The sequence below is a fragment of the Amphibalanus amphitrite genome, unplaced genomic scaffold, assembly GCF_019059575.1.
Source record: "Amphibalanus amphitrite isolate SeventyFive unplaced genomic scaffold, NRLGWU_Aamphi_draft 000776F_arrow, whole genome shotgun sequence".
NCBI classification, from domain to species: domain Eukaryota; kingdom Metazoa; phylum Arthropoda; class Thecostraca; order Balanomorpha; family Balanidae; genus Amphibalanus; species Amphibalanus amphitrite.
The window spans coordinates 42,468-68,959 of record NW_024882270.1 but is presented as its reverse complement, the minus strand read 5'-3'; the positions used below and the strand labels follow the sequence as shown (position 1 = coordinate 68,959).

The window sequence follows — 26,492 nt, the reverse complement described above, 5'->3', positions numbered from 1 at the left end:
ATCAGCAGTTATTTATCAAAAACCGCACCCATATCTTGGGCCACTTGACCTAATCTCGGAGGTCACCGGTTGGCCTGAGACCTGGTCACAGGTCAACCTGGTCACCGGTTGACTTCGGGGTTGTGACAGGGGGTGATGCAACCCCCTAAGGTTTTTCGCAAAGCGGCCGATCGCGACGAAACTTTCAGTTCCCTCGCATTGATCAATTTTACACCTACCCTAAAAATTTCATGACCCTGACCCAAATGACCTTTGACCTGTGGCCTACTTTCCAAGATCATGTTTGGCCGGAATCGCGATTTGGCGTATGTCGGCTCGCATTAGCGGCGCGTTTGCAAGCTTTTCGTGGTTTCAAACGTTCAGACATGTGATTTGATGTTGCTCCCGTGAATTAGGGTGGATGTCAAGGTCACCTGAAGGTCAGGTCAGGTCATTGACCTTTTGTGACCTCGGTTCACTTTTTCGAGCTTTGCATGTTTCTAGGCTGGTTTTTGGAGCTGAATTCGAATTAAGCAACCATTTGAACATAAACGAAGTAGTTTTGGTGCCTTCGTAACATGGTACACTCGGGGGCAGATTGATGTTCCACAACTCTTTATCCACCGGGCGCCTATGGCTCAGCATTGGCAGCAGCCGCCTGGTAACGGTAGACTGTGCCGCTTCACTTACTTGTCAAGCGGCACAGCCTACCCACACCGTATGGCACCGGTCTGGGTCGGTGGCTGGAAGGTGATGTGGGCCGCCTGTGACGTCAGCGCAGCGGTGAGGGCCGAGCCCGGAGGCATGGCTCGGGTCGGCGCGGCGCGGCGCGGCGGCTGGCGAGGGCTGGGGAGTGAGGCGGGGTGGAAGCATGGACCATCGCGCGGCTGGGCGAGCGTAGTTAACTTTCGCGTCTCCATTTGCCAATTATTCTACCCATCAACTGCGCTAAAACATTTGTTAAAATGCCCTATGCCCAAGACAGCGCCTATCATTTACTTGCCATGCGTATTACGAAGCACTTAAGCGTGGCAATGGGACAGCCGATAGAACTTGTCACCCGTGCATCGAGGTGCGGAGCTATATTTTGCATAACATGTTAGTATTGAGGCCTTGATTGAGCAGATTGGTGTCTATTGTTTCGCACGGCAATCGTCTAGAGACGTGGGAACTAGGGGTATGGGTATAGTGCGGCAGCTAACGCCCCAATTTAAAGCGATTATTACTGTTCCTCTTATATGAGGTCGCAGCCACCAATAGCAAACCGTTCCAACCAGGAGCCAAAAAGTCGGACACTCAGGAGGGTTCGAACTTCGAACCGGGCTTCCCCCACCGGTCAGCTCACGATACGAGCGTTCATCCACTGAGCTACCGGGAATGGTCCCCGTCAGCACAAAACAAAATGGCATTCACCCTCTGACCGCCAATGACAGTTTTGTGACATTTGATCGCGTTTGACCGCGGCGGGTAGTCGGTGGTCTCCGTAGCTCAGTGGATGCACGCAATAGCGTCGTAGGGTGACCGGTTGGAGAAGCCCGGTTCGAACCGTCCCAGGTGCGCAACTTATTTGCTCCTAGTTGGAACGGTTTGCTATTGGATCACACATTAGAGGAACAGTAAAATTTGCTTTAAAGGAAAAGTGCCACCTTCTTGAAATATGAAGATATCGTTGGTTTTTATTTTGACATTATTATTTTCCATTTTCTTTTCAAAACCGGTGCCAGAAGTGCATAATTCGCAAAAAAGTATTTCAAACTATTTAGCATATTGGTACTATGTTTATACTCTCTACCGCAGCTACTGTATGATGTCATAGCAATGACGTCACACTCAAGCCAATCAGCCTTGAGGAGGATAGACTCGTCGGACTGTAGCGGTTGTAAACCGTCTCCCCGTGTGTCTGCCCGTGGCGCTAGTTATCTGTCGGAGGTAAGGGTGAAAGATGCATATAATGGCCATGGAACGCTATTTTAGGATTATTGGTGAATAGCAAGAATATAGTTTTGGTGGTTTGAAATTGTTTGTCCTCAGTGATTGGCTTGATTCTCATTTTGCGGCATAAGTGGCTGTTTGGTTACATTTTTCCAGATTGTGTAACTATTTTGTTCCTCCAAAGAAGGTCATCTTCTTCTCATGCATATAATTTTGTTCAAGAATATTTATTTCAAAAAGATTTCCTTTACCCCTGCTTATCATATATGGGTATAAGTAAGACTGGCGTCCCAGGAAGATGCCAGATTGGGACGACAGAGATACATAGACCAATACAAATCTGACCTAACCTGACCTAATATTACCTACAACCTACAAACCTAGAACCTACCTACTCTACAAACCTACAAACCTACAACGGTACTAGTTCAGTTGTCCCAATCTGGCATCTTCCTGGGACGCCAGGCTTACATATACCCATGGAGCTGCCTGCGGCATTACACTGACCTATATAGTTGAATATTTACTGTTGCCGATACTATCAAATTCTAACTGCTGTGTAACTATTGATCATCATATCCATGTTTTTTTCAGTTACCACTGACCTTTATTTCTATGCCACTGACATGCCCAAAGCAAGAAAAACAAAGGCACAAAGGCGGCTGTTTGGTAGTGAACAAAGCTGCCGGTAAGTGGCATCAAAGGATAGGATGTGTTGTTATTTCTGAGAGGTTTGATATCACAAAGCTTAAGAGATAAATTAGAATGTAATATGGAGCTTTCAGCATTGCATCTTCCCGGATACTGATAATTCATTTGCCTATTTTGATTCTAAAGTCCATTTTCAACACAAAAAAAGTTAAAATTATAAGATCTCAAGTAATTTGAAATATATACTTTGATAATGTCTTTCACATCACTATCAATGAAATAGCGCAGGGTGACTAATTATCAAATGTTCCTGCATGATCTTCATAATGAGCATTGAACAATTGTCAAGGTATAATATAATGCTTGCTTGTTAAAGTGTTACAAAGAACTTGTCAGAAAAAAACAACTTGTAGAATTGTGTCTTTCCATATCATTCTACAGGGAAGCCTTGGCTGCCGCTGAAGAGGATGCAACCGGCAGGATGACAGTAATTGACAGACTACTTGCAGATATGCAAATGCCAGATGCTGTAATGCTAGTCCATGTCTCTGTTTCCTTTCTTAGATTATATTGCCTGTCATCCTTTTTTACGTGTCTGCCCAGACAGGACAAAATAGATGCTTGTGCTAGTTGATGTTTATTTCTTTCATGCTCTTTCTTTCATTTCTTAGACCTGTGCAGACGTTAGCAGCAACGTCAACGTACGTCAGCAAACCTGCGTGCGTTTCTCAGTCTCTCATTGGTCAACAGCACAGCCCTTTCTTAGTCCTATTCCTTTAACACAGTAGCCACCTACTAGTGGGCTGTTAGGGAAGCTGTTTTGGCAGCAGCGACCAAACAGGGCCCTGCTTTTCTTCCTTGCATCAGCTTGTTTCAAACTATTGTGTAGGGTACCAGAACATGCTTACAAGTTTTTACGCATGGCCATTGGCTTTGATGTCCTGTATTATTGATTGGATAACTTAACCAATGGTTTTGTGTTGAACTGCTTCTTCAAGTCGTCTGCAATATATGCTTCACTTCAGGTACATACATGTGTATTGTAAGCTCGTATGTTAAACATCGGTATGCCATATGCAACTTAATTTGGTAAGTTATGCCATATGCAATGGCGGATCCAGCCAGCCATTGGGGGGAGGGGGAAACCAGTTGGGACAAGGACGATTTCAACGTTAAAAAAGTTGTTGAGCGGGGGAGGTAATATCTTTTACTTGTTTCCTTTCGTTTCACTACTTTACAGACATGGAATCTGGTCCTCAGTTAATTGTATGGCTATAATCACATTTTCCTTTCCAACAGAGGATCCTCCAGAGGCTGACAGAGGAGGGCAGGGTAGAAGATACCCTTCGGAGCATCCTCCAACAGTACCCGTCCTTGGCAGCCCAGGTGGAGGCGGGCCTACAGGGCGAAACTCCAGCCGATCCACCGACAGGCCGACAGCCAGAGACAGCCCTCGCTTGGTGCATCTGCGGAAGTTATGTTACCTTGTAACTTGATGCTGTGCAACCGATTCATTATTTGGGAGAATGAATTAAGGCAACTGGTTCTGAAATCTGAAACAAGGCAATGTAGTGCAAATGTTCATGCAATGTTGACTGTTAACGTTCGCCAAAAAGAAAATAATGTGTAATGAGCGCAAAATTACAGTAAAAAAAAATTGGAAAAATTATAACCATACTTATAATTGATGACTGATGTACCATTACAGGTGTGCCGACATGCCCACTGCAGAAGAGCGGCGCTGCTGTGGTGACGAACGCTGCCTCACGGAAGATCCAGTGAGTTAGGCACATCAGTTTTAATATCGTCAGCATACCAGTAGTGCATTGCAATTTGTGTGAAAACCGCTGTAATTTTTTGTGCATGTTACGTGCATGAACGGCATTTTTTCGATCTGTTGCCTTTGCGGTGCCCCAAAACACAAATATTTACCATTTTGTCTAACATTTTTTTTTTAGAAGGATGCAGGTAGGGTAGCCGATGCCCGACACCAGACAACCGTTTCGGAAACAATATTTATATGATCCATTTAACCAAACTTTCTTCATTTCAGCAAGTAAAACTGGTGGCTCTCACAGAGGCTACCGTTGCCGCGGCGATGATTTATCATTCTGAGACGAGGGGCATTCCCATCAGACGTGTGGAGGAGGACCCCGAGCCTGGGGCGCTGAATCGGGCCCGCCGCCATCAGGCGTACAGACAGTTCACCATGTGGCGGTAACGCATACCATTCCCTTGCAGACCTCAGTCACTGGAATTAGAAAAAAAAACATAACCTTGGCCTCGATCCGTATACTGGTGTACAGCAATTAAAATAGAGCACAATTGTTACTATCTCCACGCTTGGTAGAGTTCTTTGGTGTTGCTGTTTCTAAAGGGGTCGAAAAGGTGGTTCGATATATCATCTGACAGGTGTATCGCTGTTACGTTACCAAACTTGCTTAACCATTGTAAACACCGGTGCCCGCCGCTTAACGATACGTTACTGCTTACAATGTGCTCCCTAAGTGGCGATTTGCGTTTACTCTCAGGTGGGGCCGACTCGGCACGGGGCAGCGCCGTGTCGTTCCGGCCTGCGTGGTGACGGCCATCCGAACCAAGTGGCCGGACCTGCACGGCCGCTACGTCGGATTCAAGCAGCTCGAGGACATCCTGTGAGCAGGGGCATGCCGCCCGCGCGCTGGCAGCGGATGTCGCCAGTGGGGGAGCCGCGCAGACGCTCCAGGACCGGATAACTCGTTTGATTTAATTGTACAAGGCCGTAAATATAACGATGTTTTGTATATCGTTGCAATTTCCCACAACTTTCAACACACTAAGCCAGACAATACTGCCGATGACGTCACAGGAGTTATCGCGCGCCAGTCACATACGCGGAGTCCTCGGTGGAAAGTGCAACTTCGGAACGAGGGACACGGTCCGGTACGCCGGTCGGGTATCTCCCCACCGGAGTGTATCCGATATCTTCCGCGCACTCACAGCGTGCTGTCACTACCACTCAACGTCGTACCGAGTCCGGCTCCAGCACAGCACTGCCATCACGAGATCAATTTAACAACCGACCGTCCAACTCTGAATTGGAGTGACAATTGTCTACTCCAATTCTATGGTAATAACATCAACACTCGCACGACCTAACAATAGCAATCCGGCATCCATAACAATATACTATCAATCAACCAATAAATCAACCACCAAATCAGACAAGTCGTTATGCTGGGACCCGCACCGGCTCGCTCAAGGACTGTAGCGCTGAGGTCCCCTCCGCTTACGGGCAGTCCTCGTCGTCCGTGGACCCGCGCCTGCCGTCTCAGCTGCGTCGGTGACTGCGTCGATTGCCGCGTCGATAGCCGCGTCGATTGCCGCATCAGCATCGGTTGCCGCGTCGGCATCGGTTGCCGCGTCGGCGACGATGGCCGCGTCGATGGCGATGGCCGCGTCGATGGCAGCGTCGGTGGCCGCGTCGATGGCGGCGTCGGTGGCCGCGTCGATGGCGGCGTCGGTGGCCGCGTCGGTTGTTGTTGCCTCGGCCACGATGGTGGAAGATCCTTGAATAGATAAAAAGTGCATGGCAATTAAGACGTGTGGCTTGTACCTATTACGAGTGAGCGCGAGTGCGTAGCGAGTTCTTACGAGTATATGGGGAAAAGTCAGTATGAGCGGCCGACCATGGATGGAGCTTTTCCAGGGAAGTTGGTGGGGCAACAAGTCGTCAAACTCACAGTATCCGATTATGAAGTTGAATAAAATGTCACACTGAATCAATTCCTATCATTACAGATATAATGTTTTTGCATTAAACAGACATTCCAAACTCTTCAATGCGAACAAGATTAATTTGGAAAGCAACAAAGTCTTAGAAATCAGCTAAAGATGATGGGGCAAAACGCTTATTGGTGGGGCGAAATACCACGTTGGTGGGGCAGCCGCCCCACCGACTGTATAGGAAGCTCCGCCCCTGCGGCCGACCGGATGTGGTCACGCTCTTGAGAAGTTTATTTTTATTTTTATTTTTGGAACGGGTCATCCAATCGACAAGCGGTTTTCGACGCTGGGTAACCCCATTTCTTCTGCCGTGAATTGGACTATTGCTGTCTAAATGTGTATCACTGTCATTGCTGTAGCAAGTGGCGCGTGCTGAGCAAGGGGGTGTCACAAATGTTCGCATGCTCTTATTCGGAAACGGCTGGGCAATTCTGTTCAAATTTAGTGTTGGTAGCGCTTATTTGTTACAACCTTTTGAATAGTAACGGATGGGAGAAACCAGCGCGTGCGCACCCCATCTGTTTCTCAAGAATGGCTTGACCGATTCCGTTCAAATTTCGTGAGTGGGTAGAAGCTTATTAGGCTATTAGCTACATTACCCATTAGACAAGCCAGGTGTGAGTGCATCAGTTGCACGTGGGCACGTGCGCAATCCTTCTCTGTATCTCCGGAACGGCTCCACCGAATGTTCAAATTTGGTGGTTGGGTACGCCCATGTGTACGTGCACACCTGTTTTTGGTGCTCGTTCGTTTATCGCCGAACACGGCGCTATACTGGTTTTCAAATAAGATTGAACACTGCAATTAATACTAGTGAAAATGACATTAAAGTGTACATTACTGAAGTCTTTCAATAGCCTGTAAAAGAAAATAATGTAAAAGTTATTTTCCACTTACCGCTGAACCTACTCCGGGAAGCCCATGCGGCCAGTAGAGCTCCCTTCTCCTCGTCCACGCGGGGTCCTCGGTGGACGTACGGGTGCCTCCGCCGAGGGTCGCCCGGGCTCATCACGCCACTGGTCATCAGCACGTCTCTCCGTCGCCGGACTGCCGCCTCCAGGAGCGGCCGCACGTGACGGTCGGACTTCTGCTCCTTGATCGGCCGGATGTGGAAAGCGTCGCTGACACGACTGTACACCATCACAGTCCTGGGATGAGAATACGCAAAATAATGTAACATTTTTCACCTTTATATTAGGTAAATGTGACAAGCAACTCAATTTATCTAATACTTATTCATGACAACTCCATGCCATTGAACATTGGTGAAATTGGCAGCACATATTACATATGCACCTTCTTAACCCTATTAGTGGCAGGCTCCTGGCTACCCCCTATTAGTGGCAGGGGGGGGGGCTGTTTACGACCCCCCCTTGATATCTCGAGATCTAACGGGCCGATTTTCAAAATTCAAACGGCATTCGATTTCGCTCAACGTGATCTACATTTCTAAAAAAATAAAAATTAAAAAATGTCAATAGGGGGGGGGGTAGAGGGGGGTAAAAACGGGCAAATTGCAGATACATTTTAGACTGTTTATCACGGCCAGGTTTCTGAACCAATCTTAACGCAACTTTTGCCGATCGATAGAGAATGAACCAGGAATTCACATGGATCCTAAAATATGCATTTTCAAAAATCATAGGCGGATACAGATCATTGAGATTGGGGGTACACAAAAAGTATAGTAAATAAGGTTTTTGTTGGTACTGTTTCTAAAAAGGGTGGTAATGGTCTTGTTATGTTATAATTTTCTTATGAGAGAACGACTAAAATTGTATTGGTAATGCATAGGCGGTGTCCAGGGCATATTTTAACATACTGACTGCGTCCCATTTTGGGACGCAGCCCCCTGCCTTTGGGACGTAGCACTCGCGAAATTTGGACCACTGCGTCCCACACTGAAATGTCACGGTTTCAGCGGAAAAGTGCAAGCAATAATAATTAGCATGCCTCGGTCTTTTACTATGCAACAGACTCCATAAGAGCCCCACACCGGCTTTTTAGTGTCCCTTGTCGGCCTTTGAGTGCCCTTTGCCGGCTTCTCAGGGCCTATTGGCGACCTCTGAGGGCTACTTGCCGGCCTCTGAGGGCCCTTACCGGCCTACAGGGACCAGCAGCTCTAAGGGTTCCACACACGCCTGCGATGACCCCCTAAACCAGTGGTTGAAGGCCCCCACAACGGCGCCTGCGAGGGCCCTCACCGGCGGCTGTGAATGCCCCACACCGGTGCCTAGCTGAGGGCCCAACACTGCCACCTCTGAGTGCAACCGGCACCCCTGAATGAGGTCCCGAAACCAGTGCTTCTTAAGACCATATATCGGCGGCTCTGGGGGCTCAACGCCGGAGCCGCATCGGACGGCCACTCACCGGTGACTTTCGAGGGCCCCACACCGACGACTCTGAGGGCCCCACTGGCGTCTGAGTGTACCTTGCTGGTCTCTAAGGACTCCACAGGGCTCCCGAAGGCACCGCAGACTTCTTGAGAGCCCCTTGTCGGTCTCTGAGAGCCCCTGTCGGCCTGTAAAGGGTTCGAGCCAGCAGCTCTAAGGGTCCCACACCGGACTGTGACAACCCCACACTGCAGTGTCTCTGAGGGCCCACAACGGCAACTGTGGTCCAGGACCCTCACCGGCGCCTCTGAGGGCCCACAGCGGCACCTCTGGGGGCCCGCACCAATGCCTCTGAGAGCATCACACCGGTACCTGTGAGGGCCCACACCAGTGCCTCCAAAGGCTTCATAACCGGCGGCCCTGAGGGCCCTACGCGGGTGATTTTGAGGGGCGTACCGAAGGCACCACACAATCCCTTAGTCTCGCTGAGCTTCTATCCCAATTCCATACCGGCTTCTATCCCAATTCCGGCTCAACTAATTATCAGCCCCCCTCCCCCCTCCATGGGTCAGCAGCGCCGCGCCGGTGTCGGGGGCCAGCGCCATCGGGGCGGCAGTCGGCCACGCGCACTCAGTGGTTACTGGTTAGCGCTTAGCGCCGGCGGCTAGCGCACGCCCGGTGTGCTATCGGCCGTGAGCCGCTCCAAAACGGCTGCAGTAACTGGTCGATATAGGTAGTAAGCAGATGCAGAGATGCAGGTGGATAAGGTATGTGCCCTTTCCGATCGAAGCATGTGCCCTATGCCACCTTTGGGACGCAGTAAAAAATCCTTAAAATATGCCCTGGCGGTGTCAGGGCACCTATGTTGGGAGGTAAAACATAACCCCCCTTTTTGGACGCCTGGATCCGCCTATTATAGCAAAAACGTGTCAAAAGAGGATGCACAATAACTGTATATGTTATCACATGATACCTTTCATTCACTGTTCGTAAAACTGGTGCAGCATCGTGATCTTCGCCCAAATGACTCGCTTCACGAATAGGACCCCCCAATTCCCAGTGCTCTGGAGCCGCCCCTGGTAAAGTTATGAACTTGAAATTTTCAGGGAATGTGCCCAATTTAGTTTTAGGAAAAGTCAGAAAATTTCAGCATCGTAGCTTCAGCGGTTTCGGAGATATTCCAGAAAAACCTGAGGGGTGGATAAAAACAACCCCCCCTGCCACTAATAGGGTTAAGAGCGAGCGCCGAGCGCGGAAAGATGTTCGTGAAAAGTCACTGGATTTTAGAACGCGAGTCTGTGCAAAGAAAAAATGTCTCACTTTGGATTTCCTGTCGCATCTCTTGCGAAGTCACGGTCCTTGTTGGCTGAGTAGTCCAGCACAGCCAGCTGCTTACGCATGGTGTACGTAGGTGGGCTGGAAAGAAACAAAAGATTAGCCTAAATATTGTGCTTTCTCTAAGAGCCTTGAATTAGGTAACAGAGTAAAGGTTAGTACCAGTACGCTTTTTATGGCAATGAACGAGCGAGCGAAAGAGAGGTGGCAATGTGAGGCTCTCACGTGGACTTACTTTGGATTAAAGGAAATAGTTCACTTCTAACATGGGGTTTAATTGAACTGTACCTTGCGGCCCCCGGTCAACAGAGATGGTAGCCCAAATTTAGAACATTGGTCGTCTAAAGTTGCGGAACAACGATTAAGGTAAATGGAAAACGTGGGTTGAATGTGTGGATTGAAAAAGAGGGTGAATTAATCGTAATACGTTTCCCCCGTGCACATCAATAACTTGCTACTTACGCAAAGTACACCAGTTTCGGCGTGTACTTTAGCGTCGCCGCGTGGAAAACCTCCAGTGACCCAGTGTGCCTGACATCGGGGAAAAAAACATTTCGTTAATAACAATCTCCGCAGGAAATCACTTCTCGAGTCACACAGATCACACAGGTCACGATTAAGAGGCCGTAGGACGTGTTCTGACCCCTAATTGAAGTGAGCAGCAGCAAAGTCAGCGGAGGACACCTGTCCCTGTCAAAGTCCCCGTTCCCGCTGCTTGCCTATGAGAAGTGTCCAATGAATATGCAAGCTACGCGTCTGAATTATGATAGCGTGACATGTATAAATAACTACACATTAATACGTACCGGAATGTGCAGACGTAGTCCGCGAGGTCCAAGACGCGTCTGCTGGAGACGATATCCCGGAGAGCGCGGTGAGCTGATGAATCCGGCTCCAGCCAGGGCGGGTCATGGCGTTCGGTGTCAGGTAGCGGATCGTGGTGGCATCGGTTCAGACCCGATGGCACCGCATGGACATTCACCACATGATTGTTGATCATCACCCACAATTTCTGCAATCAAATACATAGTTAAACCAATAGATGCAATCGAACATATCTCAAACAAACTAAAAGTTTGGGTTAAAATAGTATAAGTGTATGCCTGTAGAATCAGTTTGAAAATTTTAAAGCACTCGCCCAGTCCATATTAACCTAAACCCAAACCTATTATCTTACGTTACCGTGATGCTAGGTTCATGAGAGTATACAATTGCAACACTTCTTCTTGGACCTGGATTGGAAGAGAACAAAACTAACGTGAAACTTTGCCGGTGATCCCTCACTCATCTGGCAGCACCACCAGAAGTGATTCTTCACTTGAGGGACCCACGGCAGCAAAGCCCGGTTTTTCGGGACGCTGGCTTGCTGGCGAACTTTCTTTGCGACGTTCTTTGCCGCATGCCAAACGTCATACGAATATTGTATGCCCGGGCGAGCTCTCCCTAAAATGACACATATGTACATGTTTAATGATAATGAATTTGAATGGAAATACTTACCCGTAAAACGCCTTTTGGGCGAAGAACGAGCGAGCGATAGAGTGAGCCCTGCACGTGCGGAAGGGTGAGAGGGTACTTTCAACTGGCTTAGGCACGGCAACTGGCAACTGGCTTAGGCAAAAAGTTGCAAATGTGTACCGTAGAACGTATTAAGCATCTTGGGCACAGTTACGGTATGTTCGCTTCGCCGGCATTTACCCAGGTGGGACTATCTCTTTAAGAAAATACTATGACTTACCGACTACCTTCTTCACCCCAGCATGTTGGTCTGAGACAAACTCCTTCACTGGAAGGTCAGCAAGCTGCTCCAGACACCTCCGGGCGCCCTCCGGTTCCAGTCTGGGACTGCTTAGTCCCACCTCCTGGCGGCAGAGTGTAGCCTGCAAGGGACAGATGAGCAACATGTCATTCTGTGTTATGCGCTTTTTATGGAGTCAAAATATCAATAGCAATGCTGGATTACTTTCACACAAAAAAAGTTGTGCGAGAAACCACCTACCTCCTACAGTATCAAAGATAAAGAAACAAGTATATGACATAGAAATACCCAAAAGTGTTTGATGATGGCGTATTATAAACGAAGAAACCTGACCTGCGCTAGGATGTGTCCAGTTGTGTGATCCATCACGGTGTAAGTCCCGTAAGCGGCACTGAATCCCGGGCTGTCGTTTTGACAGTCGCCTAAGGCAGCAAAAGGATAGGTGTGTCAGCAGGGGAACTGCAATAGCACGGAAATCCGGTGACGTCACAAAACGTAAGGTCCTATGCAAATGTACTATGACCCTTATGATTTACAATTGACTACTTTGAATACAGATATTCTTTCGATCACGCAAATGAGGCTCCTTAGACTTTGCTAGAGGATAATTCTGAGACTCTGGCCTCAACTTGGCTATCTCAACTTCAATCTAATGTTAAGATGGGATAGTCCCTTTAAGCTACTGACCAAGCAAATTTATCTTTATTTTCAACAGTTCAACGCATAACGAAAGTTGCATCAAAATATTACACATATCACATACCTGACAACACCAGTCCGTCTGGTGACGAGTCCAGGGCCGCTTGACGGTTGGCTTCCAGCACGTCCTTGAAGGCCTCCTGCACCACAGGCTGAAGAACGGTTCTCGAGATGCGTTGGAAGGCGGACTTGCTCAGCCCGCCTACGTTGGCGTACTTCAGAAGCTTCTCGACCTTATCGTAGTGGTTTCCACTTGCAACGATGGCTGTGGCCCACACCGTATCCAACGAATGAACCTGGCCAGTCCGTTCTGTCGACCACCATGACCTTGCCTCAGAGCCGCAGATTTGGCAAACCTGTGAAAGAAAAACACGGAAAAATGTCATTTTTCCCATCGGGTGAACAGGTCACGCTGGCGTATATTGTGATCCTACCGTCTGCCGCAGTAGCGTGCCCCATCCCCTCATCCGTAACGCAGCGGAGGGTCTAATTCAGATTTTTGGGCAAGGCAAAACGTCGAAATGTTTCATTTCAATTCATGCACTGTCATAGGCGTTATTATCAGTATTGATGACTTTTATGGAGCCAAAATTAGCATATTCGGATATGCTACCTAGTGATACTGAGCCGAGCGAATAATATGCACTAGAAAGTTGAAAAGAAATAAGGAATAACCGAGTTAAAGCATGCAAGTTTTCATCTCTACCAAATTCAATCAAATGGGTACATTGCTGGTTGGAAATTGCACTCAGTAAGATATGATGTTCTCACCCAGCAGATCCTGAAAGAGAGCGAAATCCTCTTCACGAATGGTGCACATTCCGTGCCGCATTTTCGACACTGGACGACGATATCGCGCACCAGGGTCATCAGTTCTGGCTCGGAGATGAAGGCGCTCATCGTCGACCATTGTCTGGGACTGTCATCGGTGGCCTGCTGCTCTGGCTGCTGCTCCACGTCCTCCGTCTCGTCCGCTACGTCCTCCGGCTCCACCAGAGTGACATCACAATCAGCCGTTTCGTTGACGTCAGGAAGTGTGGCGTCCCTGCAAACGTTTTTTTGTTTATTTTACGGCAAATAGACAACGCAAGGACACTTTCCACTTTAACTTTCCACTAACACTTTAACTGTCCAGGCGGTGGGGGGTGGGGATTTTTTTGCTCCCCTCTTTAGTTTTTTTTTTTCGATATCTCCAAAACCGCTGCGCCGATCGTCACCAAACTTTCAGTAGGTACCCTCCCGGGAGTAGCCATTCCACATTGTGACCATTTTTTCCAAAGGCTATGATAGGTTGGGCACAATATGAAATATGAAACAAACAAATTAGAGAAACAAAGACTATGATTAGCATTCGAGTAATGACTTACATGACTTCCTCTTCCATGAGTAGATCTACGTGAAAATACTGAGCCTGCCGTGACGTGGTGGTACTGCTGGGCGTGGCAGTATCCATGGCCGGCGTCCAAGTCATGTCAGCTTGCTGTAGCCCAGCAGGTTGCCTGAAACAGAAACCGGATACACTGTAGTGCAATTGAAGCGAACAAAAGTGCTGCAATACGTCCCGGCGTCGATCAGGGCACGCCTTCCCACGTCGAACAGCCCCGTGATACTACAGAGCCGCCGGGTGGGTGGGGGTGGGGTGCGAATTCCCAGCGATTCTCCGCTCCGGATTGGAGTGGGTCACCAGCCCAGGCTCCTGAACAGGTACCACGTCTGGCAGACAAGGCGTCACGGCGCGTTCGCACAGAGACCGCCCTGCCTCTGCCATGAGCGGGTCCCTCAGGATGTATACGGCCAGCTAGTGACGACGCGCGCTCGCTAGAGCAACTTCAAGTGGGACTCGGGAGTCGGAGGTGGCTGGCCGCACAGCGCACAGTGCACAGTTTGCACACCGCACACACATACAGTACTTAACTAAAATATTTATTGTTTACTGAAATAACAACGCTAACCTGGGCGTAGACGTGACCAGCTGTGGTTGATGATGCTCCGAAGCTGAAGTAGCAGCACCTGCAGCTGCTGCACCTGATGTAGCAGCCGAGGTCGATTGGTGGCATCTGCAGATGCAGCACGGTCCAGGAGCAATGGATGGTTGCTGCTGCTCGCTTCCTCCCTGAGAAAATATAATAACTTAGTCCTGACCATCAGCTGATCAAATGTTTGATACTGAAGAAACCTGCTCACTGAACACAATTTGTTTGCTATACAATGCCTAACTGGAGATCAAGAAAGAAAATCGAACAAGGGATAACACCCATTTGTTCAAGCTCAGGCACGACAGCTAGCCCTGCTAGTCCTTAACTTAATAAAGAATCCATATCTATGAAAATTGGGCCAGTAAAGACATCCACTTATTTGGAAACCACATGGACGGCAGCGGGCTACTATATACTACTACTATGTAGTACGCTAAATAAAAGAGCGCAATCACTTAGCTCTATTCATATAGAGTCAACCATGACTTGTTAATATTAGGTATCTGTTTGGCTCATCACATTTAGTAGTCATTTGTTTTGTGGGTATAATTGTGGTTTTCCCTTTCAGTTATTCAAATAAAAGGGAAATAAACGGGTTGAGGTGGATGAAATGTGTGGTCTGGAGAGAGTAGATTTTCTAGCCAAAATCTGCTCTAGGGAAAGGTTTATGCCAGTGTGGCGATTTCTTGTTTATGTTGCATGACTTTGGGAAATATAAGGCCAAGGTGAGAAAGTGTTACGGGGAGTAGTCCCTGACGAAAAACCGACGCAACACTAGTGACGCCCGACGGAGATTCAGGTCTAAGAGCAGCTTTTACATAAACCAACGATTCCCCCCGCCCATATCACCCAGTCCCAGCGTAAAACGCGTCAGACCCTAGCGAGGCGACGCTTCCACTGTGTCAACCGACCGAGGGATTGTGAGAAATAGTTTTGGTGAGTATTTTCTATCCGACCAGTGGCTTCTATCCGAACAGTGGAAGCTGGACAGCCACGGCTGACTGTTGTTCTGTTGGCGGGCCAGCGCCGCCTCCCACCGGCCACCATACGATGACGGCCGCCGGAGACCGAGCACCGGTACCACCGGACAAAAAGTGGAATCGGCAAGGCCGGGCTAGCGACTGTCTGCAGATCGGCAGAGAAGAGCTGAGCTGCACCTACGCTGCAGGGCAACTACCGACTGCAGTGGCTTTACCTGTTTTTGTGTGACCAGCGAGGAATAAAACGGGCGCGAGACGGAGCAGCGAGACACTCCTCACACAGTCCACACCACGTTCGACAACACCCACTCTGCAACACTCCACTCAACATGCACAAGTAAGTACCTACGTAAGAATGACTCAGACCGGACGGTCTGCCCCAGCCAGCTCTCTTGGAGCTGTGCTGTGGGGACAAGGTGACGTGACGTCTTCTAGGAAGTCCGTTTAACTTGCCGAACTATTCGGTATATGGTTGAACTGTTTGTTTTGTCTTTCGGCTAACCATTCGGTTATCTCTTTCGGCCTTTTTTTTGGTGACCGTTGACCGCCGTTGTCCGGTCTCACTGCGCTGTTTGTGTTTCAGCCTGCCCGCCATCATGACGCTGACCAGGGAGCCGATTGGCTCGGCTTGGCGGCAGCAGGCTGTTCTTTCGGCACTCTTCCGGCCTCTCCAATATCGGCACACTCGAGTGCGATAGCAACTCGAGTGGGACTGATTTTCGGTCTTCTTTCGACACTCTTCCGTCTTCTTCGATATCAGCCTGTGCTAATGCAACGGCTATTCGTGCAGGACTGATTTTCGGCCTTGTCTCGTTTAATGACTCGATCGCTTCCTTTTGACATTTTGGTTTCGACCTCATCTTTTGGCTCATTTCAATATATCTACTTTTAACTCATGTTCACGTCTGTATGGTGGATGGTGTTGGGAACGAAGGAGGGAAAGGAACCAGAAACACACACATATCGATCGCGTTTTCATCAGTAATACCCCTAGACAGCACATAGAGTAAAAGATTGAAGAATATAATCCCCTAGACAACAGATAAATAATCAGGATGCAATGTAGGCTATACAAAGGGACCAACTTAAATCACATTGGGGGCTCGTCCGGGATTTCAAACTCTGTTCTGCTCGAACAGGACCCTGATTGTATATGCCGTTGATTCATTGCATGTTCTTGCTTGTAAAGTTTTCGTTGGTGTAACTTGCTGCTCGTGGTTCGTAAACTTTCCGTTTCACCGTGTTCGTGAATTGACTGGTCACAATTTGTGTATTTCCAGTTGCCTTTATTTGATGGTGAATGGCTCGAGTTTCAGACGCTACTAGATTCGTCAGGCCAATTGTTGGTCCGCATGCTGCATGGACAACCTACATTGGACGCACCGTCGAGGTCGCCATCTCTTGAAGTTCATTTGATTCAGGTTAGTCTTGCTTGCTTCTGTGGGTCTACTTACTTTGCCTTCTGGCGATACGCTATTCGGTCGTATGCCTCGTAAATTAATTCGTTCGCATCGTTGGCATGACAGCAAATGGCTACCTAACTTCATAGGAGGTATAAATGAATGTCCTGATATGCGCCATTGATTACATCCATTCGATTCCTTAGACTTGAAAATATGTTTGGATGATACAGGACTTGGTATTCTTGAACTTTATTAAGAAGTTGCCCGTATAAGGTGCTCATATAATGCCGACTTGGTGTTCTTGAGCTGGTCCATAGGTTTGATCTGATAACTTCGACTTGGTGTTATTGAGATTTGTCTTGACCTTTAATGCTCAGATGTTACTGACTTGGCTTTAGGGAGCCAACACTGACTTCGTTGTCATGACACGTTCTGATGATACCGACTTGGTGTCATTGAACTTTGGGGTAGTTGCCATAGGACGTCAGTGACCAGGTGCATGGCAGCACAGTGGTCAGCTAGCGTGTTCGGGGCAATAACCATCCACAGATAAAACATCGCGAGTTCGATCATCTGATCGCCAAACCGGATATGCGATTTGATCAGTGTTTTCAAGATCGCGGAAGTATCCCATGATCAAGGTTTCCGGAGTTCAGAGGTCCGCTGACATAACCTTACATGGCCCTGACACATTCCGAAGTGTCATTGTGACTGAGTGGATTGATGCCTCGCTGACATGATTAGTTATTCTTTTGTGGTTTTACTTGTTGTTTGGGTTTAATTGTTGTTTCATGGAGTTGTTTCATGGCTGAGTTGTTGACAAGGTTCAGTGGAATAAGATCGGTTCAATGTTTCACAGTTTGAGATGTCATTTATTTGTGAGAGTACAACGTCGTTTACATCTATTCAGTTATTACACAGGAATTTCAACATTTCAGAGCATGTGGCAGGTTTCCGGCAAGTCGAATTCGGGTGAAGTAATTCTCTCTGTGTTAGACACTTTGCCCTAGTTGATAGGTAAATTTCGTATTAATTAGTCATTAATGGTTAACATTGGATGGCAATATACTTTTAACTTTGCTTCGGTTCAAACAGACAGTCATCTCATCAGTCAGTTGAGGGTTGTGATTTGTGAAGATAATCCCAGTCAACATTGGTGATACTCCCGTCCAGTTGGGAAGTATTTGACAGAATGGTAAACGCATTTGTTATTTGGCGGGTGATGTGCTGGGCCAGAAATGTGGTTTCCGTTTATTGAGTAGGTCGTGCCGTCTGCCTACGTCCCTGAGAGAAGGGCGAGTGCTAGGTAGGACGTGCAGCCTACAGACGTCTCTTGGAGGAGGACGTCACCGGACCGTCTGCTCGCGTGGAGCAGGACGGCAGTCGCTGCCCGGACGCGTAGGAGCTGAGGAGAACTGGTGATAGGGCCTGCCCCACCTATCTACCAGAGTGAGTAGCATGGCAGAGGGTGGTCCTCTGGGGGTCCATGCCCACCGAACATACACCGGCCGGGTATGGGTGGAATTCTCGGTCAGCTTACGCTCTAGGCATAAGGGCTGGGCGTGCAGTGACGGGAGCAGCAGGTCACTGGCACAAGCGACAATCCATGCTGAGGAGGTGTTCCTAGTATGTGAAAAACGGAACCATTTGAGCGTGTAAGGCGGCAAACCCCACCGCAAATACACTGCTACCGGAGTATAAAGAGTCGAACACTCCGGCGACTACAAGAGAGAGGCCAGCAGCAAACCCGACTAACAGCTTATATGTTTCAGAAGGTGACGTCGATAGGAAAGGTGTCTTATTGGGTGATGACGACTCGATTGCTCGACTTTGTTACACAGGTGCTGCAGGTACAGCAAACCTGACCAGTAGCTTTATTGTTTCAGAAGATGACATCGATAGGAAAGGTGTCTTAGGATGATGACTCGGTTGCTTTGCTTCATTTGCACAGGTGTTGCAGAAGCAGCAAACCGATCGACAGTTTACTTGTTTCAGAAGTTGACTGCAGCGTCGATAAGAAAGGTGACTCGTTTGCTGTGCTTCGTTGCACAGATGTTGCAGAAACAGCAAACCCGACAAACGGCTGATATGTGAGTACACTTCAGGTGACTGCAGAGGGAAAGACAGTGGTTAAGGGGGAAAGTGGTTTTCGTCTCGTTTTATCTCCATTCCATGGCAGGAGGTAAGACGACTCGAATCCTTGCTTAGTTGCACTTCGCAAGTCATAGCAAGTGCAGAACTCTTCAGGAGCCCAGTCCATGGCTCATCTTAAAGGTGGAAGATATACTTATACGCTTCATGTCCTTATTCATCGAAAATGAATTCGTGGGTCTTGCGGTCGAGATACCGTGGCAAAGACAAATAACAATTCGGCCCAACAGCAGTCACAACGTGAGCTGACTGAAGCCGAAAGGTTTCGATTTCAGCGCAGGTACGAGGTACGAGACGTCCCGAGAAGTTCTGGCCGGTAGAGCTAAACCGAGTAGCACCGCAACGGTAAAGTAAAAATCAATGAAATGCTGGCTTGGTTGCATTGTCTCGAATTAGCGAATAACAAGTATGTTAACGGCATGTTAACGGTTTTAAGCAAGGTTCTGGAGTAACATCAACTGTGCAAACTGACCACGCCGTTTCCTGTGTAACGTGAAGCCTATGCAGTTAAGATCTGCAATCCTAGATAACTCGTTCAGCACTCGTTTGAATTATTGACAATCCTAAGTCTGAACGATGAGCCCACGTCTTGTTTCATGAAAGGTGTACCTACCAGCTGTTGTGGCTAACTTTCGTTGTATTGTCTGCAACAGACACCACACCGAGTGGAGGTCCTGATGGATTTAGCCGACCCTGTATGGAGCGCCACCGACTCGTGAGTGACCAGCGACGGTGATGTCGGGTCACGAACAAAGTAAGGACAACCTTTGAGATCGAAAGATCAAAAGCCAACGGGCATGTGCTCACTTGTTAAAGTAAAGCAGATGAGTTTGCTACAATCTACTTCAGAGTATGCATGAAGGTCGTGACAAGGGTCAGTTGGTGCTTGAGGTACAAGTTATGGTGGAGCAACAATCCTGTGCATTGCCTTGAATCTAGATCCAGCGACAATCAATGGATCTGTGCAGACCAAAGATGCGCGGGCATAGAACCGGCATAGTCATAGGACAAATTGCTCGTGTGATACGATGCTTGCGTCGTCTGGTGCCTCTCAATGTCCTCAAGTCATTGGCGCCAGCAGCAGAGCGAGTCCTACACAGGTATCTGAGATACCAGAAGGTCTACAGGCACAACGAACCTCTCGGCATGACAGATTGACTTCAACCCTAACACCTCACCCGAGCCCTTAGGTCCCACGTCTCGATGCTGACTGCTGCCAGAAGTCTGAGCCGCATCCTTCTGTTATGACAGAGGCAAACGATCACTCGCCCTTTGACTGTAACTTATCTTCCTCCATGCGTGGCAATTCAGAGCAGACGGATGGACACATCACGCTAACGCTCGGGAATTTTAAAGTCCAAGCCCGCATTGGGAATTGTTAACATGAGTACCTTTCATATTACATGGCGTGTTCCTCTGCTAATCCTTTTCGGTTAACCCCGATATTCCTTATCCTTGAAACTGTCACAGGTCAGTAGCAAGAAGATGTGGTTCCCAGAATAGCATAAATGTAAATATGCTTTGGTTGCTTTACCAGTATTTGGCATCAAGCAGCAGTACCAATTTGCAGTGCTTGGGTTATTGAAGCCATACGATCTGATGAAGTTATGATCAATTAAGATTCAAGCTACTTAGTACTTTGTATTTTGTACTAAAGTCATATTTTTAGGAAGATACAAAACGGTTTAAGACAGAGGGTTTGTCGCATTTGACTTATCAACGAGTCAAACTCAATTTAGACTGTGAACCATCTAACTATTACGTATGTGTACCCGTTCATCCCCAAAGGTTACAGTTCTTCGTTCGCTATAAAAATGGAAGGGATGTGAGAAATAGTTTTGGTGAGTATTTTCTATCCGACCAGTGGCTTCTATCCGAACAGTGGAAGCTGGACAGCCACGGCTGACTGTTGTTCTGTTGGCGGGCCAGCGCCGCCTCCCACCGGCCACCATACGATGACGGCCGCCGGAGACCGAGCACCGGTACCACCGGACAAAAAGTGGAATCGGCAAGGCCGGGCTAGCGACTGTCTGCAGATCGGCAGAGAAGAGCTGAGCTGCACCTACGCTGCAGGGCAACTACCGACTGCAGTGGCTTTACCTGTTTTTGTGTGACCAGCGAGGAATAAAACGGGCGCGAGACGGAGCAGCGAGACACTCCTCACACAGTCCACACCACGTTCGACAACACCCACTCTGCAACACTCCACTCAACATGCACAAGTAAGTACCTACGTAAGAATGACTCAGACCGGACGGTCTGCCCCAGCCAGCTCTCTTGGAGCTGTGCTGTGGGGACAAGGTGACGTGACGTCTTCTAGGAAGTCCGTTTAACTTGCCGAACTATTCGGTATATGGTTGAACTGTTTGTTTTGTCTTTCGGCTAACCATTCGGTTATCTCTTTCGGCCTTTTTTTTGGTGACCGTTGACCGCCGTTGTCCGGTCTCACTGCGCTGTTTGTGTTTCAGCCTGCCCGCCATCATGACGCTGACCAGGGAGCCGATTGGCTCGGCTTGGCGGCAGCAGGCTGTTCTTTCGGCACTCTTCCGGCCTCTCCAATATCGGCACACTCGAGTGCGATAGCAACTCGAGTGGGACTGATTTTCGGTCTTCTTTCGACACTCTTCCGTCTTCTTCGATATCAGCCTGTGCTAATGCAACGGCTATTCGTGCAGGACTGATTTTCGGCCTTGTCTCGTTTAATGACTCGATCGCTTCCTTTTGACATTTTGGTTTCGACCTCATCTTTTGGCTCATTTCAATATATCTACTTTTAACTCATGTTCACGTCTGTATGGTGGATGGTGTTGGGAACGAAGGAGGGAAAGGAACCAGAAACACACACATATCGATCGCGTTTTCATCAGTAATACCCCTAGACAGCACATAGAGTAAAAGATTGAAGAATATAATCCCCTAGACAACAGATAAATAATCAGGATGCAATGTAGGCTATACAAAGGGACCAACTTAAATCACATTGGGGGCTCGATGTGATTTAAGTTGGTCCCTTTGTATAGCCTACATTGCATCCTGATTATTTATCTGTTGTCTAGGGGATTATATTCTTCAATCTTTTACTCTATGTGCTGTCTAGGGGTATTACTGATGAAAACGCGATCGATATGTGTGTGTTTCTGGTTCCTTTCCCTCCTTCGTTCCCAACACCATCCACCATACAGACGTGAACATGAGTTAAAAGTAGATATATTGAAATGAGCCAAAAGATGAGGTCGAAACCAAAATGTCAAAAGGAAGCGATCGAGTCATTAAACGAGACAAGGCCGAAAATCAGTCCTGCACGAATAGCCGTTGCATTAGCACAGGCTGATATCGAAGAAGACGGAAGAGTGTCGAAAGAAGACCGAAAATCAGTCCCACTCGAGTTGCTATCGCACTCGAGTGTGCCGATATTGGAGAGGCCGGAAGAGTGCCGAAAGAACAGCCTGCTGCCGCCAAGCCGAGCCAATCGGCTCCCTGGTCAGCGTCATGATGGCGGGCAGGCTGAAACACAAACAGCGCAGTGAGACCGGACAACGGCGGTCAACGGTCACCAAAAAAAAGGCCGAAAGAGATAACCGAATGGTTAGCCGAAAGACAAAACAAACAGTTCAACCATATACCGAATAGTTCGGCAAGTTAAACGGACTTCCTAGAAGACGTCACGTCACCTTGTCCCCACAGCACAGCTCCAAGAGAGCTGGCTGGGGCAGACCGTCCGGTCTGAGTCATTCTTACGTAGGTACTTACTTGTGCATGTTGAGTGGAGTGTTGCAGAGTGGGTGTTGTCGAACGTGGTGTGGACTGTGTGAGGAGTGTCTCGCTGCTCCGTCTCGCGCCCGTTTTATTCCTCGCTGGTCACACAAAAACAGGTAAAGCCACTGCAGTCGGTAGTTGCCCTGCAGCGTAGGTGCAGCTCAGCTCTTCTCTGCCGATCTGCAGACAGTCGCTAGCCCGGCCTTGCCGATTCCACTTTTTGTCCGGTGGTACCGGTGCTCGGTCTCCGGCGGCCGTCATCGTATGGTGGCCGGTGGGAGGCGGCGCTGGCCCGCCAACAGAACAACAGTCAGCCGTGGCTGTCCAGCTTCCACTGTTCGGATAGAAGCCACTGGTCGGATAGAAAATACTCACCAAAACTATTTCTCACAGGATCGAGCAGGAGCAAGCCATCAGCCCAAGAGGCCAAGAGGGCTAAAGAACCATGGCTGGCTAGTGTCTGACCGCCCCCGAGTGCATACCAAGTTAAGTTAGTGTATTATGCGTAAAATAAAAGATGCTTTGGATCTTACCTGAGTGATGTCCATTTCTTGATCAGTTTCATCTGTGGGTGGCCGAGCAGCGACAGCAACGCAAGGCGTAGACGGAATCTGTAAAAAGTCAGCACGCCATTATCACATGTTTTAATAACACTTACCTATAGGGATGTAACATAAAATGCAGGTCAAAACAATAACATACGAACATAGATATTCGGTTAGGTCGAAATGGCTAAAAAATATCAAAATAAGGGAAAGGTGCTAAGGCTGTAAAACTGTAAGGGCACGGTATAAGGAGTAATTTTTTTGCAAAAATATCACAAATAAGGACTCAGTACTAAAGCTGGATGGCTGTAAGGGCTGGGTACAAGGAATAACTGTAAAAAAACAATAATATTTAATGTCTTTTGATAATTTTTTGAGTCAATATAGCAGGCATTATCATCACTTCCAAAAATTAACCTACATTCTGATCCGGCACAGCAGTATTCTTCAGACGCAGTCGCAGATGTTGTTGATCGTGCTCAGCATGGTATGCAGCTCTTGTGAAGTGGTTTTCACACACCCCATCATTTGGTCTTGGCTCCCTGCTCATGCCACAGACCCTCATCCACTTTTCCCGGTGCTGCTTTTTTTGCGGGAACCTGAAAGTAAAAAAGGGTCAACACGTGCTTAGTCCATGCAACACATACTCTGTGCATCAAGCTGAGTAGCTCCACTGGTGAGTTTCCTTTTCTTGTCAGTGCATAATAAGTGAAAGAAAACTGTGTAGGCAAGAGATGAACAAAACCCCCATGAAAAGGTAGGTGTAACCACAACCAGTAAATGGGCTTTGAGGGGCTGAATAAATGTGTCCAAGTCCTACCTTTCAGCCAGACTGGAAAACATCCATACACTATGGCGGACGCCCATGAGACCCTCATGCACCAAAATTTGAAGCAAGCAATTTTGAACTGAAATTCCAGTGCATGATTTGCACTGAAAGTTGGGTGCCTGTTTGCACCAAAATTAAGCCACTTTTACATAAAGTACATGTGCACATCTACCGACCAAGGCTATATCAACCAGACAGAATGTTCCGTGGCCTCGGACGATCTCCTCTGTCTGAGCGTCTGAATTAGTTGATGTTCCCATGAAAACTAAATAACATAACATGTGTGACACACTGTAGCATCGTGTGATGAAACAAGGCCCAGACCAGAAGTTCTGACTCTCTTCAAGTCCAGACCCGCCAGTGCCCGCAGGGCAAGTCTGCTGCTAGATTGACCAGCGTGTCAAAAAATGGTAGTAGTAAAGCAGGCGTCACACTTCTTTTTGCAACCAAGGAAAGGCGCCGTAGGTTAGGTTGTAGGTTGTAGGTTTTAGGTGATAAGTTTTAGGTTGTATCTTGTAGATTTTAGGTTGTAGGTAAGTTTAGGTCAGGTTTGGTTAGGTTTGATTAGGTCTGGTTTGGTATAATTCTATTGGAAAGCATCTCTGGGACCCTGTTTCACCAGCGATAGCAGCAGGCTACTATCATGTTTCGCGAGCTGATGTAATGTGATGACGCCATACTCAGGACATAATGGGCAGTTCTGGCGCACGATTGCCACGATATTGAGTGACGTTATCATTCTAAAAGTTGCCGCGATATTGAGTGACGTTATCATTCTAAAAGTAAGAGTTGACACAGTCAATACCTATAGCAAATATATTAAAAAATATATTTGTTGGATATATGTTTCAAAAAAGGTGAGTTTAAGGAAAGTTTAGACCAAAACTTTGAATATTTAGTTGATGACGTCAAACAATATTGCGGCAATCATGCGCCAGAAATGCCCCTTACATCAAGAGTATGATGTCATCACATTACGTCAGCTCGCAAACCGTGATAGCAGCGTTCTGCTATCACGTCTGCTGCTGCTATCACAGAACATGAAAATGGCACCCGTCACCTGTGACCCCTTTTTATGGCCCAGAGGTCATCTCAGGTCACCAATGGTATAGCAGCGTGCTGCTATCACCGGTGAAACAGGGCCTGGGTATAGCGCCTCTCCTTGATTGCAAAAAGGGAGTGTGACGACTCCTTTACCACTACCCCAAAAAATTGGTGACAGCCAGTTGCATAAAAATTCTGCCGTCACCCACCATGCACTGAAAAATTCAGCTGCCACCATGCGCTGAATTTGGCACATGCAATGCCGGACATATACTGAAATTTTCAGCGCAATCCCGCCACTATGCCGGATACATTTGGCATAATTTGTATTTTTCCAGTCTGGCCTTTCAGTTGTGAAAGCCTGAACAGTTGAATAGAGTTTAAGATGATAAAGATGATGATAAAGGAGCCATTGCAATAAATAAGAATTTAGGTACTTACTTGTGCACAGTCACATGCGCACCAGTTCCGACCCGACGAAGGTCGTTTGCTCCGCAGAGCACACACTTCTTCATCGTTGTTGTAGGCACAGTGTATACAAATATAGATTCAAGGTATTTGTTCGAACAAAAAATAAGGTCCCGATATCGGATCGGAGATGCAGGATATCAATATAAAAGATGGTATATACGGCCTCGTACAAGATTGAGATAGGTAAAATGGCTAACAAACGAGATGTCATCTGTTCAGGGCATAGCATAGGTTTACTTTCATAGACCTCATGAAAGTAGATCATGAAACTCATCGCCAATCAGCGCGATGGATTTCAAGATTCGATTGCGGATGTTCATCCGCCGGCCGATTGCCAGAACAGACAACGAAAAATAATGCAACTGCTCATGGTCTACTCGCTAGTACAGGGATCCGTGCCTGATCAGTACTGCTGCAAGCTGATTGGTTAAAAACCAAAGCCTCGCCGCGGGTGGCTGTATTGTCGGATAAGAACGCATTCCTGGGATAAGAACGCATTCCTGGCATATTTTCTTTAAAAATTGCCGATAACTACGAATGGAGGCCGAAATCGGCCGTAAGGAGGTAAGCAGGGAGGTTTTCGGACACGGGCTACAAGATGGCTATCTCAGTTTCAATCCCCATGTTAAAGGTGGCCCTTTTCCTTTAAAATTGGGTATCATCGGCTTCCTCTCATGACGGGCAACACGCTCGCTTTTTTTCGCGAAGCTCTAGCTCGATCCGGGGCCAAAACACGAGGGAGGGGTCGTACCACCCCCGCTCCCCCCCTTGTGCCGTCGAAGGACGCAAATTGGCCTGTGCCGGCGAGGGTTAAAATCGGGTAGATCGACCGCTGTGTCTCGTAACAGCGCACATGCTCGTTTTTGCGAGGCTCTAGCTCAATA

The 26,492-nt window shown here is 47.9% G+C and overlaps 1 protein-coding gene and 3 long non-coding RNA genes across 4 annotated transcripts; 2 read left to right on the top strand and 2 right to left on the bottom strand.

The window, feature by feature from the left end:
- Positions 1-2,509: 2,509 nt before the first annotated feature.
- On the top strand, positions 2,510-5,025 carry LOC122365991. Its single transcript, XR_006253821.1, has 4 exons — positions 2,510-2,599; positions 3,004-3,049; positions 3,862-4,340; positions 4,616-5,025. It is a non-coding gene; the product is annotated as an uncharacterized LOC122365991 (long non-coding RNA).
- Positions 5,026-5,328: 303 nt separating this feature from the next.
- LOC122365988 lies at positions 5,329-25,818 on the bottom strand. Its single transcript, XM_043337703.1, has 15 exons — positions 25,579-25,818; positions 23,686-23,863; positions 23,253-23,330; positions 14,406-14,566; positions 13,821-13,952; positions 13,225-13,498; positions 12,518-12,809; positions 12,088-12,176; positions 11,734-11,875; positions 11,254-11,438; positions 10,802-11,007; positions 10,458-10,526; positions 9,981-10,076; positions 7,225-7,475; positions 5,329-6,110 (listed from the first exon to the last, which is right to left on the bottom strand). The coding sequence occupies exons 1-15, from the start codon at positions 25,650-25,652 to the stop codon at positions 5,800-5,802; spliced, it is 2,538 nt and encodes an 845-aa protein (XP_043193638.1). The 5' UTR covers positions 25,653-25,818; the 3' UTR covers positions 5,329-5,799.
- LOC122365989 lies at positions 15,357-21,744 on the top strand. The gene is made up of 2 exons (XR_006253819.1): positions 15,357-15,746; positions 15,993-21,744. It is a non-coding gene; the product is annotated as an uncharacterized LOC122365989 (long non-coding RNA).
- LOC122365990 lies at positions 22,155-23,102 on the bottom strand. The gene is made up of 2 exons (XR_006253820.1): positions 22,714-23,102; positions 22,155-22,467 (listed from the first exon to the last, which is right to left on the bottom strand). It is a non-coding gene; the product is annotated as an uncharacterized LOC122365990 (long non-coding RNA).
- Positions 25,819-26,492: the final 674 nt, after the last annotated feature.